The 17,740-nt window shown below is 48.9% G+C and overlaps 6 protein-coding genes across 6 annotated transcripts; 4 read left to right on the plus strand and 2 right to left on the minus strand.

Annotated features, from left to right (window-relative positions):
* Positions 1-88: 88 nt before the first annotated feature.
* BKA55DRAFT_513724 (adaptin N terminal region-domain-containing protein) lies at positions 89-2,527 on the minus strand (the record flags this gene model as incomplete). The annotated part of the gene is made up of 3 exons (XM_046187923.1): positions 89-2,236; positions 2,292-2,434; positions 2,488-2,527. 3 exons carry the CDS (start codon positions 2,525-2,527, stop codon positions 89-91), a joined length of 2,331 nt encoding a protein of 776 aa, XP_046048713.1.
* Positions 2,528-2,900: 373 nt separating this feature from the next.
* On the plus strand, positions 2,901-3,584 carry BKA55DRAFT_540335 (uncharacterized protein; the record flags this gene model as incomplete). Its single annotated transcript, XM_046190251.1, has 1 exon — positions 2,901-3,584. The coding sequence occupies one exon, from the start codon at positions 2,901-2,903 to the stop codon at positions 3,582-3,584; it is 684 nt and encodes a 227-aa protein (XP_046048714.1).
* A 253-nt stretch (positions 3,585-3,837) lies between these two features.
* BKA55DRAFT_691029 (Nuf2 family-domain-containing protein) lies at positions 3,838-5,280 on the minus strand (the record flags this gene model as incomplete). The annotated part of the gene is made up of 2 exons (XM_046199598.1): positions 3,838-3,954; positions 4,009-5,280. The coding sequence occupies 2 exons, from the start codon at positions 5,278-5,280 to the stop codon at positions 3,838-3,840; spliced, it is 1,389 nt and encodes a 462-aa protein (XP_046048715.1).
* Positions 5,281-11,012: 5,732 nt separating this feature from the next.
* On the plus strand, positions 11,013-13,442 carry BKA55DRAFT_512830 (uncharacterized protein; the record flags this gene model as incomplete). Its single annotated transcript, XM_046187839.1, has 1 exon — positions 11,013-13,442. The coding sequence occupies one exon, from the start codon at positions 11,013-11,015 to the stop codon at positions 13,440-13,442; it is 2,430 nt and encodes an 809-aa protein (XP_046048716.1).
* Positions 13,443-14,960: 1,518 nt separating this feature from the next.
* Positions 14,961-15,798, plus strand: BKA55DRAFT_390342 (thioredoxin-like protein). The gene is made up of 3 exons (XM_046186010.1): positions 14,961-15,259; positions 15,318-15,425; positions 15,487-15,798. Exons 1-3 carry the CDS (start codon positions 15,138-15,140, stop codon positions 15,683-15,685), a joined length of 429 nt encoding a protein of 142 aa, XP_046048717.1. The 5' UTR covers positions 14,961-15,137; the 3' UTR covers positions 15,686-15,798.
* A 498-nt stretch (positions 15,799-16,296) lies between these two features.
* On the plus strand, positions 16,297-17,676 carry BKA55DRAFT_664395 (FAD dependent oxidoreductase). Its single transcript, XM_046197696.1, has 4 exons — positions 16,297-16,424; positions 16,475-16,612; positions 16,664-16,761; positions 16,813-17,676. Exons 1-4 carry the CDS (start codon positions 16,399-16,401, stop codon positions 17,634-17,636), a joined length of 1,086 nt encoding a protein of 361 aa, XP_046048718.1. The 5' UTR covers positions 16,297-16,398; the 3' UTR covers positions 17,637-17,676.
* Positions 17,677-17,740: the final 64 nt, after the last annotated feature.

Raw genomic sequence — 17,740 nt, forward strand, 5'->3', positions numbered from 1 at the left:
CGCGAGGTGTTGGAACGATATTAGATCAGATCTTGTAGACTCGGATGAGTCCAAGTTGAGCGTGTCTTGATAATGCTTTCTATCGATATTAGGATTTGACCAGTCTATCGGCTTCCCCATCGTCGTCGCTGTCCGTCTCTTCTTCCTCGTCATCATCATCATCCTCGTCATCGTCTTCTTCTTCCTCTGATGATTCCTCTTCAGTCTCTTCTTCAGTCTCCTCGCTTTCTTGCTCTTCTTCTGCAAGCCAGTCATCCAAAGTCTTAGCACCCACTGCTTCACCCGTGACTGTCCCTGTGCCGTTTGACTTGCTAGGCATGACTGTCTTGGCTGCCTCGTCGAGTCTCTCACTAGCAGGTAGTGTACTTCTTTCGACGTCGTACCTAGAACTTTGACTGCCTTCAGGTTCTCGAAGTCGGCGATCAGGTTGTTTTCCTTCCTCGACCCAGTCAGGTAAGGGTTCATAGCCCCGAAGACCATGAATACCACCGCCACCTGCAAGCACCAATGTGGAAGACCCCAATAGGAATCCTTTTCGAGATTCTGATGGACTTGGGGCCTGTGGTGCGGGCTTCTCAGCAAGGAGCATCAATGTCGCCAGCTGGGGAACTGCAAGAAGTGATCGATACATTCTCGCGCGATCACGAAGATCGAATGATGTGTCATATCTCACAAGTAGCAGGACGTACTCCCATAACCTCACAATAGGATGAGTATCTGTATCCATGGGCGGGTCCTCCTCAGCCTCCTTCTCCTTTTCAGCTTCACTCTTGCGGTTGAGGTGGTGGAGGTAAACCTTGGCCGCCAAGAGCAGAATCTGTTGCTTAGCAACTGGCGATTCATTAGAAAACTCCTTAAGTAAAATGCGAAGAACATCTGGCGCAATGTTGTCCTCTCCATTCAGACCCGAGAATTCGCCCACAAGCCAGATGATTGTAGCACGAGCCTGGGGGTCAGTTGCAGAGTCGAGGTTCTTCGCTAGACGAACAACCGTTCCAACATGTCCCTGGACATCCTGTTGTATCAGGTGACGAATGACTGTCAGTGACTCGGCAGCAAGGGTACCATCCAAGCTAGTAATTTGACCCAGGAGCAACTTCAAGCATCGAGGAGCTGCAGAGGTATCAGTCTGGGCGCAGCGGCCAATAGCACGCACCGCCTCGCGAACCAATGCTTTGTTTGTTCCTTGCGAGAAGTGCTCGAGCTCCTTCAGAATAAGACTTTTAACATGTGGTGGGCTGTGAGGGAAGATAATTGTCAATATCTCCAACTTCAACTCCCATACAGGGGCAGTATCAGTGGCTCGAACCAGGAAATGGCTCGCATATTTGACGAAATCGGTGGGCCGAAGAAGACACACCGAGACGATATTGAACAGAGCAGTCTCCTGGATATCTTGAGCTCCACGAAGCAAGGCGATCAAGGGACCAATAGCCTGCTTTACGTACTCTGGCGTTCCAATGTCGACGTAACACCTAGTGACAGCCACAACAACACCAGCATTCCTGCTCTGCAATAAAGGTCTGATGCCATTTAGCAGCAATGTCAGATCTGGGTCAAGCACTGAAGACCCCTGACTTCGACTACCTTGTCGCGATTCACCGTAGAAGTCGTCCACTTGCTGATCCCGGGAATTCTCGCTAGATGCGTCTGGCGACTCTGTCTTTCGAGGGAAACACTTTCGCGCATAATACATCATCAGTCGTAGTGTAGCCAGTTGACTCCATTCGTCCATGTCCACCACTTGCTTGATCAGCGTGCGATAATGCTTATGAATAAGGTCTATTCGGTCGGGGCAAATCTCGAGAAAAGCTGATACGGCAGCTCCAGCAACATAGTATTGCTTATCACCCAGCAAAGTCGATAAGTAGTCGATCAACTGCGGCGCTTGACTCGGGTCTAATCGATGGCATTTCGGAATCGCAAGGGCAGCTGCTTTCCGCACGTAGGGGCTCATGTCGGCGACACCCTTCTTGATAGCGAGAGATACAATCTGGCTGATGACGGGGACTCGAATTCCGGACATGGTCTTAAGGGCGAGGGCTCGGACTTGGGGATTCTGATCGGATAGGGATTTTTGAATAGTGTTGATGGAGAGGAGTGCGAGATCGGGCTCCTGTTCGGCATGGTGGATGAGGTATATGTAGACAAGCTTCTTGATCTCGATATTCGGCGAGGCGACATTCTTGACGACAGAAGAGAAGAACGGTAGAGTCTTGTGGTTTCGGTACATCATCTGCCTCATCACTATTAGCGCCAAGATACACAGTCAAGAGAACAACACCACGCACCGCCATAACACGCCGTAGACCTTCAAGAACCTCGCGCTCGTTCCTACTATCCAATAACTTCCTCATCTGGTTTCGATCCAAAGGTCTTGAACTCGTGCGCGCACCGCGCGTCGCCTGGGCAGCATCGAGGGTGAGCTCCCTCGCTGGATGATCAGTCAGTTTAGCGACAGATGAAGCGGTCAGTAAAGAGACGTACCGGTCTCCATGAGACTCGAGATCCTCGCTATTGACTCCATTGCGTGAGTGAGCTTTCGAGCTTACGCCGCGTTGAGAGGAGGGAGAGCTTTTGAGGGGGGGCTTAGTGTAGGTGTTTGAGATGACGTTGAGTGATGGTTGCCGCGGACTGTGGAGGTGGAGGGGCGTGACCACTAGTGGGGAGCTCAACTCGATACCTACCTTAGACATTACAACTTCATTTTCATATTAACATATTGATCTGAAGGATAAGAGCAATATTCAAGCTTGATAAAGTGTCAATATGACAGTCATTTCACGAAATATATCATTAAGCTTTGAATATGCGATATCAAGCTCAAAACTCACAACTCTCTTCTCTTAACCTTCTAGACGTGAGCTACCCTGGATAAACTCAATGGCAACATCACAACTATGGCATCGTCTCAACCCATCGTCGTCTCACCACAAACTCCTTCGGAGCTTCTATCGTATATCATATCTTACCACAGATATCCTTCGACAATAATAGTTGGCTCGTCAAAAGAAGAGTTTCAGAGCTCACTCATCGAGGACATAACACACCATCTCACTCTTCAAGAGGAACAACTACAACAGGAAGACCCAGGAAACTCAGAAACACAACCTTCTCATCATCTTATAAAAGCACCTCTCTTCCAAATAGCCATATCTCGCCACATTAGATTTCTATTTGCACCAACTGTCACACATCTACGCGCCTTTCTCTCCGTCTTTACGCCAAAAGATTCAGTCATACCAGCACCACCAAACTATACGCCTACTTCTCGACCACCTCTACTTCTGGTCTACGGTCTTCTAGCTCTTCACAGGGACGCAAGTGAATGGTCTGCGCAAGGCATAAGCAACTCAGCTGCGCTCCTAGTCGATGCCGCCTCACGAAATGAGTTCAGAGCTGCCATCATTGAGCCAAAAGGGATAGGAGGGCATGATACTCTGGATCGAATGGGAGGAGAGATGATACCTCTGTTGAATGGCACAACGAGAAGAGACGATGGATCATGGAGTGGACGGACTGTCAGTGTTAAGCAAGTCTTAAGTCGATGGTTCGAATTTGATACTCGTGAACAAGAAGGTTGAATTGGTTGGTGCTCTACTATGAGGAACTTTTTTCCATAACGTCAAGTGTACAATATACTCAGACAATGTATTCAGTAGTCAACGAATATCACGTCGTTCTTACCATGATCAAAGCAGACATACTAGGCGTCAACATTAACATATCATCATTACAGCCTTCAACGCCAACCCATGGTATCTAAGGTATCCCAAATATTGCCGCCAACCATAACATAAAGCATGACAAAAACACAGAAACCACCGCAAGATACAGTTAAGCAATAGCCTGCTCCATCTCAGCAATGTACAGCTTGATGTGTGCCTCCATCTTGCGGTACTCTTCATGCGCGCTGTGAACTTCATTCTCGATATTCTCCTTCAAGTCAAGCATCTATGCATCTGTTAGTAATTTGCCAGTCATAAAGAACGTCGCAGGAGGACTTACCTTCTTCTCAGTCTGCTCGATTCTGACACGTCGAACCTCCATCTCCTTGCCCTTCTCAGTCTGCTCCTCAGTGAGCTGCTTGTGCACTGCCCGGAGCTCATGCATCTTCTCCTTTGCCTCCCTCGCCTTCTGGTTGCTCTGCTCACGGAGCTTCTCTGTTCTCTCCATCCATTTGTTCAACTGGCGTTTCAGCATAGTCTCGGTGCGCTCGACTTCACGCGCGTTGTTTCCGCGCTCTGAAAGAGCATCACGTTGCTTTGCATTACGTGCCAGTTCTTCCTCCTCCTTGGCCAGCTCTGCAGCAATCTCATCGAGGATCTTTATGCATGATGCAACATCCGTTGACACGACCGAGAATGAATCCGTGGAGGTCTGTAGGGCTCGTGCTCTTCGGTCCAATGCGTCGATGTGTGATTTATCGTTGTTGAGAATTTCACGCAGCTCGGCCAAGTTCTCCTGAAGATCTGAGGCGCTCTGGAGCACATAAGGTCGCAGCTTTGTGCTTTCCTGTTTCAACGTAACCTTTTCGTGGGTCTTTTGTTCCAACACTGCAGTGAGCTCGCCCTTCTTTTGCTTGGCCTCTTCGAGTCGCGCAGCAACCCTTTCCTGGTTCCGTCGAAGCTCTAGCAGTCTCTTCTTGAGCTCTTCGTTCCTCATCGTCTTTTCTCGGACTTGCGCCTCCATGGCATTGCGGTTGTGTTTCATATCTTCCAGACGACCCTCATTCTCCTGGTTCTCGGCATAGAGCGTCTCAATGCGTGTCTTTGTCGACTCTGCCTTGTTATAGTACTGGTCGATAACAGCCGTTTGTGACTCGCGGAATCGAACAAAGTTGATTAGGTAACTGAAAATCTTAACGAGGCGGTCATATGTCGGCTTATACAAGTCATTAAAGCTGAAATCGGTGATGCCGCACTCAAACAATAGCCTGCGCAGTGACACATAAAAGCCCATCAGGTTGCGAGTGTCCGGAGGAATGACATCCGAGTATTCTCCAACAATATCCTCGGCGGCAGCTCGCATGGCCGGCTCAACAGTCTCACGCGTCGCATTGAGAAGGAGTTCGGCGAACCATTCGAAGATTTGCTGAACATGTGCTGCATTTGGCTTTTGAAGGTCCGCGACGGTGAAGTTGATGCCGATGTCGGTGATGCAGCCAACGATTTCGCGGTCAGGGAGACGCATAAAAGCATCAGCCTCTTCCTCCTTCTTTCGAGTGCGCGATTGCTGCTGCGAGGTTGGAATAATGCTCATTCGCGGATTGTACGCCATGGTCGCGGTTGTGTTTTATCTGGTCAAAATCGTATTCTCTTCTTTGGCGGCGCTTGGCTTAATTAGTTTGTCGCGATTACTGAAAATGATAAACACCATATACGTGTTGCCGTGGAAACATGGAGAAGGTACATCACGTGACGATATATCGCAGCCCAACTCTTAGTTGTGTAAGTAATGTTTCAATCAACGGATATTTGTGCAGATCTTAAACAGTGGCCTCAGACAAATACGATAGATGTCTTCGATAAACGATGTATTTATTATTGGTCAAGTTTAATTTCGTCTCTGGTATTTAAAGAGTTTATCTTTAAATCCTGCGACTGATCTCGTTTGATATATCGATGAAAGAGATAACTCAGGGACCACTCAATGAAGGCCATCTTGACTTTCAAAAAGTTCTGGTACTCGGACTAACTCTGAGCTTCAAGCCACTATCTGATCTTAAAATAATACTGTCGAAGCCTAGAGAATGCTGCCGGAAGAAGCACTGACATGTTCCACATATCAGTGACGTTCGCTTGTATCACTAAATATAGTCCAGATGGTCACTAACATATCATTGGCGAGCATCGACCGGTGATCCTTGACTATTCTGCACTTGTTCGTCTCACTTGCAGCCGTCAACTCGTCTTTGTGCATTTGCAACCTGTGAAATAATCACTCAACTCGCGTGGCTTGGTACCGCAGCAGATGCAAGCACAGTGAAGAAAATTGCCGTGACATCTAGTCTCTGCGGCACGCAGTGAATAGTCGCTCAGTATAGTTGATATTACCTCATACGGTGACTCAGTGAAAGGAACCCGACTCAGGCTGTTGGTCAAACTCTTCCAAGGGAATGTGTTTGCAAGCCAGTTTCTCAGAACTCTTCGTCCCACGTTGTCAGTTCCAACCACAACTTCTGCGTACAATATCTCATCCACGTGGCGGTACGCCAGCACGCCCGAGCCAGCCCCAGAACGTTTCATTGCTTTTTGATCAATCAAAGTGGCGCCCCTGAAACGAAACCACCATCCTCTTACTCTAGCCTGTCTGCTTGTCCAGGGGGGAAAGAAGATCAGAAGTCTGAGTAAAAAAGCAAAAGCTCTACGTTATTGAAACATGAGATCGATTGGCTGGAAGCCTAGTCCCCAGAACCAATACTCCCCAATGAAACAAGGGCTCAGGGGCATCGAAACGCTGGGTAGCTCTGCTCCGATCGACTCTGACAAAGGAGCAAACCATAACCTTCGCTTCTGCCGAAGAGGTCAACCCCGTTTACTGATTCAAGGACTCATTGACTCGCTGGCATGGACCGCGAATAGGCCTTGGCTCGGAAATTGGCCAGAAACCTATTGGAATAGGCAACGGGAAGCGACATATATCTTGTTGTGTGACACAAACATCTCACGGCTATTGGCGATGAGCAAAAAGAAGCCTTCAGAAGTCCGCTTCATGCATGTCAAGCCATGCATGGTGCCTTGCGGAAAACTTTCTTGGACAAGGAAACCCCAAGTAAATTGCTAAGGTTACGGAGGGATGGGCCGCCCTTTGTTTCCGTGGCGGGCGCCGGGAGCGCTAAGATTCATCATTGTTAGACAAGGATCCCACCCTCTGCTGCATTGCAAGATGGGACTGTTGGGATGTCACGAGCTTGAAAGACGATCTCTCTGGGATCTTCTTGAGGTTTCTCAGCCGTTAGGATGCAGAGATGCCACACGATTCAGGATCACTGACCCAACTGTAATTTCATTGGCCAATCTGAAGTTCGGGTGAAGTAAAAAAGAACCCTCTGGTCCCTGATTCGCAACGTTCATCAGGCCCAAGCTCCACGTTGCAACGGTCGTGCTGCGGGAGTGCTAGAGCACAGTATATACGTAGCAAGGCATGTTCCGCGATAGACTGGACAAACTTGCCGACCATGCCACGGCGATGTATGACAAGTTGATTTTGTGACGTCGAAGATGTAACTTCAACTCTCATGAAGGCTAAGCTGAGCCGGCCTGACCTGTGTGATGGAAAGAAAATCCTGAAATGCAGTTGATCGACATAGAGCTTCAATTCGGTAATGGTTGAGCCTGAATAGCTCGTGTAATGATGACGCTCATTTCCATGTCGAGGTTGGATCGACGTTAGGAGGAGACGAAAACTTGGTTCGGAAATAACCCTACCCATGCATGCCATGTTCCTGATGGAAGCCCAGGATTGTAAACAGTGCCTCTGGGGACTCAAAGATTGAAGAAAGAAGAAGCAGAAGGACTGGCCATAGACCAAAATACGGTAACTGACCGTAATTGCTACCCCCGTCACCTTGTAAAAAAGATCAGGCCTTTACGGCTATCCTAACTACTTGCTAGCCTTGTAGCTTCGTCAAAAGCTCTTAGTGATAGACAGGGGATGTATCGATCATCACATTCCAAAAGCCCCGTACAAGATCCAACGGCTGACAACAAGCAAGGCACTAAGATTCAGTCAGCACTTTCTAAGCATCGGCTGGCAGATACGAAGGCCCAGAAGGTAACGAGAAGTTAAGTGTCGGGGGTCCAAGAGAGTGACTTCGTACTTTGCAAAGAAAATACGAAGAAACACGCAGGGACGGCGTAGACAGGCGCAAGTCGCATGGGTCCTGATGCGAGGTACATAGGTATCGGTACCTGGAAAACGGACGAGAGAGGCTTGGCAAAAAGGCTCAGGTACAGGATACTTGATGTCGTCTGCCAACCCAACTTCTGCAACGTGCTATGCACAGCAAATTAATTGGCAGCTACAGCACTGGACTGTACTAAGGTAGTTTCGCAACATTGCTTTGTCAAAGTCAAGCGCTCAAACTAAAGGGGCAGAAGAGGGAGGGCGCAAGCACTGTCTTCTCTCCAGACTATCTGTATGCGCCGGACGGTTGTGAGACATGACTGAACAGCTGCAGTAGTCACCTAATAGCAAGGGACGGGGGATTTTGGCGTGACAGCCTCGATCGCATGGCGGCGAACGAGATCTTCGGACAGGGCGAGACGATGTCCCCTGGGTCGAACTAGCGTCCAACCTAATGTCTGTCGATAGTACTGCACTCAATCGTGTGGCGGGTGTCGTGAGCCACGAGACCACCTATCGCGATTCATTACGGCCGCGGGAGGAGAAAGAAGCCGAAGAGAATAAGCAACGAGAAAGAGAATTTCTGACATGTGCCGATGGGTGCTTGGCTCCATGGCTACTATTGAACGATATTCCCGCGAGAAGACGGAAAAGGCGTTTGACTCGATCTTGTCAATGGGAGGGAACTTTCCAAAGCTGAACCAAGTCAATTTGTGGCTGCAACGGCAACCGCAAGTGTGGCGAACAGTCGCGTTGCAGAAGATCACAGACGAAAGAGGAGCTGAGCACCGAGAAAGTGTTCCCGTGGCATACTGAATTATGGAGTTGGAGGAACGGCAAAGCCATCAACTCGTGGTTATACACACCCTCTCGTTACTGAGATTGGCCAATCTAAAGAAGTGACCACTGCAGAAGGGCACGAACTTGACCTCATGCATTGGTTGAGGTGCCCTGAGGTAAGATGAGATTCGACTTCAAACGTCAAAGCCAATGCCAACGCCAATGCGAGGAGAGGACATACACGGAGCTATACCGACGATCATCGACGGCTCCTAGCGGAGTGAAGATCCGGAGGGCCCATCTTGCTCCATCTTCAGCTGTGATGATTGCCAAGTATCAAAGCTCAAATGGAATTCTGTTCTTTTGTCAGTATCTTGTAATCCTTGAGGGACGACGTAGACACGAACAACATATTGAGCTCGTGACACAAAGACACTGTCGTCCATGCTGTTTGTTTCATGCAATTCCTTCAAAAGCGGCCAAAATAGCATCCGCTACTCCTTTCAGAGTTAATCTAGCGGCTGCTGAGTGTTAGTCGACTGCCAAGGCCGCCCAGCCTCTGCTTGGAACACAAGTACCGACAGGGGGAGTGATGAAAAGAATTTGGAGCATAATTGTATAGGAATGAGAGAGCACAATTCGGGCATTGCCAAAGAATTTGCCATGAATCAGTACCTAGTTATTATCAGCTGCTCTAGTATCTGTAGATGCTCTAGAGAGATGAGTCCTAAAGTTGGCTCCCTCTTGCCATGAATCGTACCTGCTATTGCTCCCCGCCTTTTACATCATCTTCATGCCATTGGCAATTCACTCTGGTGATGCTTTGCTTAGGTCCTTCCACATGAAAACAAACAAACCTGATCAGTCACCAATAACCGTAGCTTTCCTAGCTAGATCTTCTGCCCCTCTCAGTTTAGACGAGTCAGCTTGACATCTCATTGCTGCCCTCTTGTTCAATCGATGACCACCATCTGCTTAAAACACTTTGACTTGCATATAGCTAAACACGATTCATTGCTCCGGGCTATCCACTAGAACACGAGGACTTGGAGCGGTTTGCTGCTTATCCATTGATATCCATACTGTATTTATCGTACAGTTCCTTATGTACCTCTCGACTTTTCCTCTCGCTTGCTCTATCCGAGTTCCCTTGCTCCAGTTCAAGTTTCACCGAGTATTGAGGTGTTGACCAGCTGGTCTTGTCGGATGCTTTTTGCTGTATCCGTTCAATTACGAGGCTGCCCCGCCGCCTAACTTCCAGCACTTAACTAACGCCAGCAGCATCAACTCAGCGGCCCCTCCAGCGGGTTGAGCGCCACCTCATCAGCAGCCTAAGCGTGCCCCTCGACGCCCTGGAAGTCCCCGCCAGCAAGTACTGGTACTGGGCATTGCTTATTGAGTGCCTACATCCACTAACGATTCTCGTACTGCTACCTCATGAGACCTTTTTTACAGTGATCCACTTCCACTTGCTCTAAAAGGCCCCGTTGAAAAGGGCTCCAGAGGGACGGGACCCTTGCCACGTCGACCAGGGGGTATTTGGGGGCTTTTGATGTCCTTCTGGTACGCTTTAAAAAAAAAGGAGGTACGTACCGTGTACACACTGAAGCCCTTAACTCCCGTTAGGACTTTCAAGTTTGCAAGGGACCAGAGCCAGACCAAAAGCAAAGCACAATTCAATGACTGTGGGCCTTTCCCGCCCTTCCCCGTCTGTCTCTGCTTCCGCCGAAGCCTGACGTCGATTTTCCCACTCAACCTGCAGCATCTCGTTGGCCGCAACTGGGAAGCTACCTCCAAGTCATTGGCTTGTCCCATTGACCCATTCCTTCCCTTCCTTCCCTGTCCTGCCGGCCCCCCGGTGCCCTGAAAAATTGGTCTTTCTTTCCATCACCCATGATCCCCCCCCGGAGTCCGCACACCCAGCACCTGCCGTTCCTTGCACTTACCTTAATTACCTAGCACCTGCTGCTTCCTTGATACTCTACCACCACACACGTTTCGCCACGCACGAAACACCTACGACAACCACGACCTCGCTCGCGTACTTGCATTCTTTTACATCCACATCCATACACAATCACCACTTATTTCGATTGCCACTGCAGCAGCTGTACTTGTCTTCCAATACTTACTTACTTACCTACGCGCCCTCTTCGATCCTACATCGTTTTGTTGCGGCCATCGAGCCCACCATCGCAGCGAGCCGTTCGACACGACCCTGCAGCTCACACTCGCTTCTCCTGATGACCAGCTTGGTACGAACGTTTTGACGACTCCACGATGCCCTCGCATACCCGATATAATCTAGACGATTTCGACTGTACATCGGCGACGATATTGGTTGCTCATTACTAGCTCCAGCGTTTGGCGACGAATTAGGAACCATGGCCCTTTGGCCATTCCGGCGCCGGAGTAGCCGTAAGCGCTCCCGCAGCGGCGCTGCTTTCTCAGATGCAGAGGGCGCGCCGCTGCCTCATAACGAGGGACCCAAATTTGGTTTGAAGAAACGACGTACCGAACCACCCAAGCTCCAGCGAGCTGCTCGAACCTATAGTTTCTCCCCGGGACGCCAGGATGACATTCGTACCGACCGACACCGCGCTGGCTCGCCAGTCCGTGAGCGAACAGGCCGAACAAGAACTACTGGTAACCTTGAAGAACGTCCCGATCCTTGGGATCGCACACCCACGCTTCGTCCGACCCACCAACCAACAAGAAAACAGAGAAGTAAGAGGAGGAAAGAAGAACGCAACAGAGAGGCCGAGATTAAAGCAATGAGTAGTTTTGCTCCAGTCCGGCCTGCTACGGAACAATGGAATTCAGGCCGGCCCATGAAAAAGGATTCCAAAAGATCAAAAACCGGGGGGTTTGGGAGGCATCGAGCCGGTCGCAACTCGGACGTTTCCCTTCCAGTACCCGGCTCAATACACTCTAGTCTTTCGTCTGATTCAGAGTTTGGCTCGTATAGAGTCTCTGCTCTTGCTGCTCTTGCGCCTCGACCTACGCTTCGCTATACCCCGAACGCCCGATGGACGACTCCCCATGTACCTACACCTCACAGATCTGGATCATTAAGGAGGAAGCTCCTCGAGCAGGAGCCAATTCCGGAAGAGACGATGAGATCACACAGGCGTATCGATTCCCTTGCTGACGACCTCGACGCCCGCGATCTTAGGGAACTCATGGAAAGAGATAATCGACGACGAGAGCTGAAGAAGCAGAAAGAGAGACAAAGGATGGAGCGACGGATCACACAAAGAGCAGAGAAGCAACAGGCGGAGCAAATACAGGCCAGGAACACAGGCACTCCTCCGCCAGAGAATCTTGAGAGAGGTGTCATGGGCCGTGAACTCGTAGGATTAGGGATCGACCCTGCTTCCGCTGTTGTTACTGAAACCAAGCCTGAAGATCCAGAGCCCATGGATATTACTGATGACGAAAGGGAAGCCGAGGCTCCAAAGAAGCCTGAGGAGGTCTTTCATCGCACAGACACAGCCGCCTCCGAGCAGCCAACACCTATGGAAGAAGTCATCACAAAGGACACCTCATCGATGCGTCAGCCCTCTGAAGACATGGGAAGCGTTTCTCCTGGAACAAGGTTTTCTGATCTTTTGAGATCGGCTAAGTCGCGATCCAGGTCGACGATTCGATCTGACCGAGACAGGATGGTTTCTCCGCCACCTGAGACCATCAACGAGGAGGATGTTCATATGCCCAGACAAAACTCTCATGATTCTGATGGCAGCAAAAATGGGTTTGCTTCTATTAAAGCATTCCTGAGAATTGGAAGCAAACGGCAACGACATCAAGGACCATCATCCTTTGCCAATACCTCCAGGGAGGAGATGCAGGCAGCCGCAGCTCAGTCAAGAGCACAGGCGCAAGCCTACGCCCTCGCTAAGCTCGAGGGTGAGGACTCGCCCAACTCTTCAAGCGGTAACTATCTATCCCGTAAACCAAGCATTGGCGCCCCAAAGAGGACGCGTTCTCGCTTCCGGGAAGACTTACCTGAGTTACCTCTCTCACCGCCCGCTTCACGCGTTCAGTCGCCCGAAGTGGAGCCCCCCATGCCCATCCTCACCGAACAAAAGATTCGTGAGATGGAGGAGTTGAGGTCCTTAGGCGTGTGCTATGACACACCAACATCCGGCCACCGATCCGCCGAGGCCATGCGCCGTACGCCGTCGACAGTGGAGCGAGCATTTGTTTCACCATCCCCAGAAGCTGGCATGTCCATGTCACTCGCCTCGATTGACTCAGAAGGTTCCTGGCTTTCCGGTAATGCCAGCGGCCGTAGAGCTGCCATACGAGATAGCATTCGAAGGGCTAATCAGCGTGAGAAAAACGACGCCCACACGGATTCCCCGACGAACAGCACAGAAGAAGACTTGGAGATTGTCGAGGATGAATATTTAACAAAGCTCACTCCCCGAAGAAACTCGAATCCTGAGTTCATGGGTCGTCGTTCCGGCGAAGGACGTCCCAGCAGCGACGAAGAAGAGTTTGCTAACAATGGAGAGATGAAATGGGGCGCAGTTGGTTCTCAGCCCCAAGTTGTGCACAGATTCACCATGAAGAGCCACGAGGGACTCCTGGAGCTTGAATCTGAGGATGAAGAGAGCCCAACATCACCCGTATCTCCATCGCAAGAGCTCGTCAACGTTCAGAGCGCTAGAAGCGTCAACTTAGGCAAAGGTCACGTTCGCAATTTTAGCGCTGGAAGTGCTAAACTACTCGATATCACTCCTCGGCCATCTGTTGATGCCACAGGGAGCTCAGAGAGGCGACGAAGTCACGTCCTACCAGCCATGTGAAAGCTAAACTAATTTTGATCGTTCAGAAGAAGAGTCTCGCAACATAACAAATGTCGACCAGACGACACCTTTCACTCCTTTTGTTTCCTTGCTGTCTCAACTAACCTAAGTCACTCGTTTCACTTTTCCTTATCACTATTCTCATCAACAACGAAAAATCGACAAAAAAGAGGAAAACAATAAAATCAGCGAAGACTCTTCTTATGACGATGCAACACTCTTATAACAGCTTATCACATGGACGGTACCGGGAACGGACTTGCTCTTGATGTATGACACGACCTTGATGACTACGGCGCATTCCAAGTTCATTGCTAGGATTTCTTTTCTCGACTACATATACCGCACCTTTTGATACCCCGCGTCGACCGCCAGTTACAGAGTGCTGGGAGACTCGACGTGTTTGATTTACCAACTATTGGTGAGGGAGCTAGTCTCCTTGACCGGTCCCTCTTCGTGCCCATTGGGCGCTGTCATTCCTTGGGAAGCCGGTGTCGTTTTCCTTATCTTGTCTGTGAGATGAGGGGAGCATTTTGTTTTCTACTAGCCGGGGTTTATGGGAGGCGGTAAAAAGGGTTTGATTTGAGCAACTGGGATTTGCTTTTGCACTTGGGCGTCCAGACACATAAACTGGAAGCCTGGGATCGAGCTTGGCGCGAGAGTGGTTGATTGCATGAAACAATAGATCTTGCGATGCGATAGCACAATGAACATCAAAGGGAATGGGGTGGACAAGACGATGGACATGTGTCTGTCCACCTTAGAGGAGGAAGATGTAAATGTTTGTTAGCTGGTAGGTTAATTGTCCAGATCGAACAATATCCTGAGATTAAAAGCTGTTTCACCACACATCAAGTGATATATTAAGATTAGGTCTGATCCACAACCCTAGGTGCATGAAATAAGTTATGTCCGTGGTCTCGGCAGTTGAAGAAGTAATTACTTACAAGATGATCGCTGTAGATCTCGGGAACTAGCTTAGCTGCTGTGAATGTGGAAATTATCATGCCATGCATTCATTTGGGTGTGGCACATCTACAAGAATGAGATGATGCTGCGTGGTTTAAATACTTGGTCGATGGATTAGTACATTGATCAACTGAAACGGAAGAAAAATCAGTTGTCATAAAGTATTAGCTTCGTACCGAACGACCCCAGGGCTCTCTGCTGTATGTTTTCTTCTTAAACCATTGTTTTTGACTGATTAGGTGAACGAATTAACCCATTGGGTGAGGACTGACATGAAGGAATGGGTTAATGAAGTCTGTGTAAAATATGTAGATTCCTTGCTTAGTGCCTCTGTAACTTGACTTGATCAACATAAAGCAAGCGTTGGACATGGCTCTTGAGAGCTTCTAGAGCTGAGGCTATTGTTCCATACTTTCCTGTACTATCCGGCTATAATGCCATTACATCCAACGTACGGAGTACTATAAGCCTCTATGAGCATATGATGCATCGTCAAAGCGCAATATCGACCCTAAAACATTATCATGAAACTTTTGAGTTTCTATCATGAAACGTCCAAGATCAGTCATGAACTTTGTGTCATCATAATATGATTGGCCAGTCAATCAAGTCATCATACTCCACCCAATGAAGAGCCATCAGAGCTAACAATTAGAAATCCAGACCTCTCATGCTCATTCAAGTTTCATACCACTCATATAAGCGACACATTTATAGACTTATATAATGGCCTCTCCTTTCCGTCTTATGCGACCTGTCGCCCAGGCTGCTCGATCCGGCGCTGTTTCTTTCGCTGCCCGGCCATTCCATAGCACAGCTGCTCGATTCGCTGTACAAGATATCAAGACGTGAGCTTGAGAGCAGAAATGAAGGATTTGAAACAGTCTTACTAACTTGATCTGATAGAACGAAAGAGTTTAAGGACCTTGTTTCTACAACAAACAAGGCTGTTCTCATTGACTGCTTCGCCACATGGTGCGGTCCTTGCAAGGCCATCTCTCCAATCCTCAACAAGTAAGTGGCCCGAAAGATACACTACTACTCAGAGAATGGACAGCTAACATTGAGATTTCAGGCTCTCCGAAGAGAAGGCTCTTTCAGACAACATACAATTCGTCAAGTTCGATGTCGATGAGCTCCCTGACTTGACCGCTGAGCTCGGCGTTCGCGCTATGCCAACTTTCTTCGTCTTCAAGAACGGAAGCAAGGTTGATGAGTTGGTCGGTGCTAACCCTCAGGCCCTTCAGTCGATGCTGGCTAAGCATGCTGCATAAATTGTCTAAATCTTGTAACATCTCATATCACTTTGTGAAACTATCAAGGAGGGTCATAGCGATAGACTCAATCTGTTTACATTGCCGAAAAAAGGAAAACAGCTGTGTATTATTAGCATAGTTAGACTTGTACAACGGGTTATTGGTGTCTGCCTATGGTATATCATTCTCAAGAATCGTTTGAGCTCGTGAGTCTATACTGATCGGCAGTTACACCACAACTCTATGGTTTCGGCTAGAAATGGTTCAAATGCCATAGAATACCTAGTTAGTCAAGTTCTCTCACGGCCTTCTATTTCCAGTATGGACCATGACGGAGGTGGAAGGCCGCCGTGCGCATATGACCGTCCGGCGAGTGTCATTTACGCCCAAGAAACATTTGACAGGTCGGCAAGAGCTTCCAAAACAAATTGATTGGCTGATCAATATGTAATTCAAGCCATTGTGACAGGCTTATCTTGACGTTGCTTCTTATGTTACCATCGTGATAGAGCCGGTCCCGGTTTCGGCGGCCCCGCGTCGATGAACCAATCACGAGAGCCAATTAGCCGGTTCAGAGATCGGGGCTTCAACTGGGAACCGATGAGAGGGCGTATAAGTTGATGTGACAACCTCTACTCTATAGTCTAGTCTTCAGTTCAATCAAGTACTTTTCCATTTCGAGAAGATTTACACCGAATACCCAATTATCAAGAAAGACGTGACATATCAAAATGGCGAACACAATTGTCGTCGTTGGGTGAGTCTTTGTAGCACAAGCTATTCTGAACGAAGCTGATACTATGAAAGTGCTGGTGTTTCTGGCTTGACTTCAGCCTACCTTCTATCCAAGAACAAGGGCAACAAGGTCACTGTCGTGGGCAAGCATATGCCCGGTGACTATGACATTGAATATGCCTCGCCATTTGCTGGTGCCAACGTCTGCCCGTATGTGATTTGATCCATCATGTAGTAATCATTTTTGCTCACAAACTGCAGTATGGCCACACGAGAAAGCAGCAGATGGGAACGCCGAACATGGGTAGAGTTCAAAAAACTCTGCGAACAAGTCCCCGAGGCGGGCATTCACTTCCAAAGTGCGTCACCACATTTACTCTTAAGCAAAACACAGGACTAACATCTAGCAGAATGCCACATTCAAAGACGAAAGAAGGACGCAGAGGCAGCAAAGAACCAAACATTCCCTGATGCTCTCTTCATGGAAGAGCCCTGGTATAAGGAGATCTTCGAGGATTTCCGAGAACAGAACCCTGATGAAGTCACTCGCGGTTACGACTCAGGCTGCGAATTCACATCTGTCTGCATCAACACTGCTATCTACCTTCCTTGGCTTGTTGGTCAATGCTTGAAGAACGGCGTTGTCTTCAAGAGAGGTGTCTTGGCCGATATCAGCGAGGCCAAGAAGCTGAGCCACACAGGCAATGTTCCCAACATTATCGTCAACGCTACAGGCTTGGGCTCCTTGAAGCTGGGCGGTGTCAAGGATGAGACTATGGCGCCTGCACGCGGACAGATTGTGCTGGTGCGCAACGAGAGCACACCTATGCTTATCACATCGGGAGTTGAGGATGGCGGTGCCGATGTTATGTATCTCATGCAGCGAGCAGCTGGTGGCGGCACAATCTTGGGTGGAACTTACGATATTGGCAACTGGGAGTCTCAACCAGACCCCAATATCGCCCAGCGTATCATGCAGCGCATCGTTGAGGCACGCCCAGAGGTCGCAGATGGTAAGGGCGTTAAGGGACTGAATGTGATTCGACATGCTGTTGGATTGCGCCCTTGGAGACGAGATGGACTTCGACTTGAGGAGGAGAAGTTGGACGATGAGACGTGGATTGTACACAACTATGGCCACTCTGGCTGGGGATATCAAGGCTCATATGGTTGTGCTGAGGGTGTAGTTGAGATTGTTGACAAGGTTGGCAAAGCTGCCAAGTCTAAGCTGTAAATTAAACAAGCGATTTCAAGATGATATTAATGAATACTTTGATTTATTCATTCTTATGACTGCGTTGGACTTTAATAAGAATTGAAGTTGGCCAGTAGAGAATA

The sequence above is a fragment of the Fusarium redolens genome, assembly GCF_020744475.1.
Source record: "Fusarium redolens strain MPI-CAGE-AT-0023 chromosome Unknown BKA55scaffold_9, whole genome shotgun sequence".
Lineage (NCBI taxonomy): Eukaryota > Fungi > Ascomycota > Sordariomycetes > Hypocreales > Nectriaceae > Fusarium > Fusarium redolens.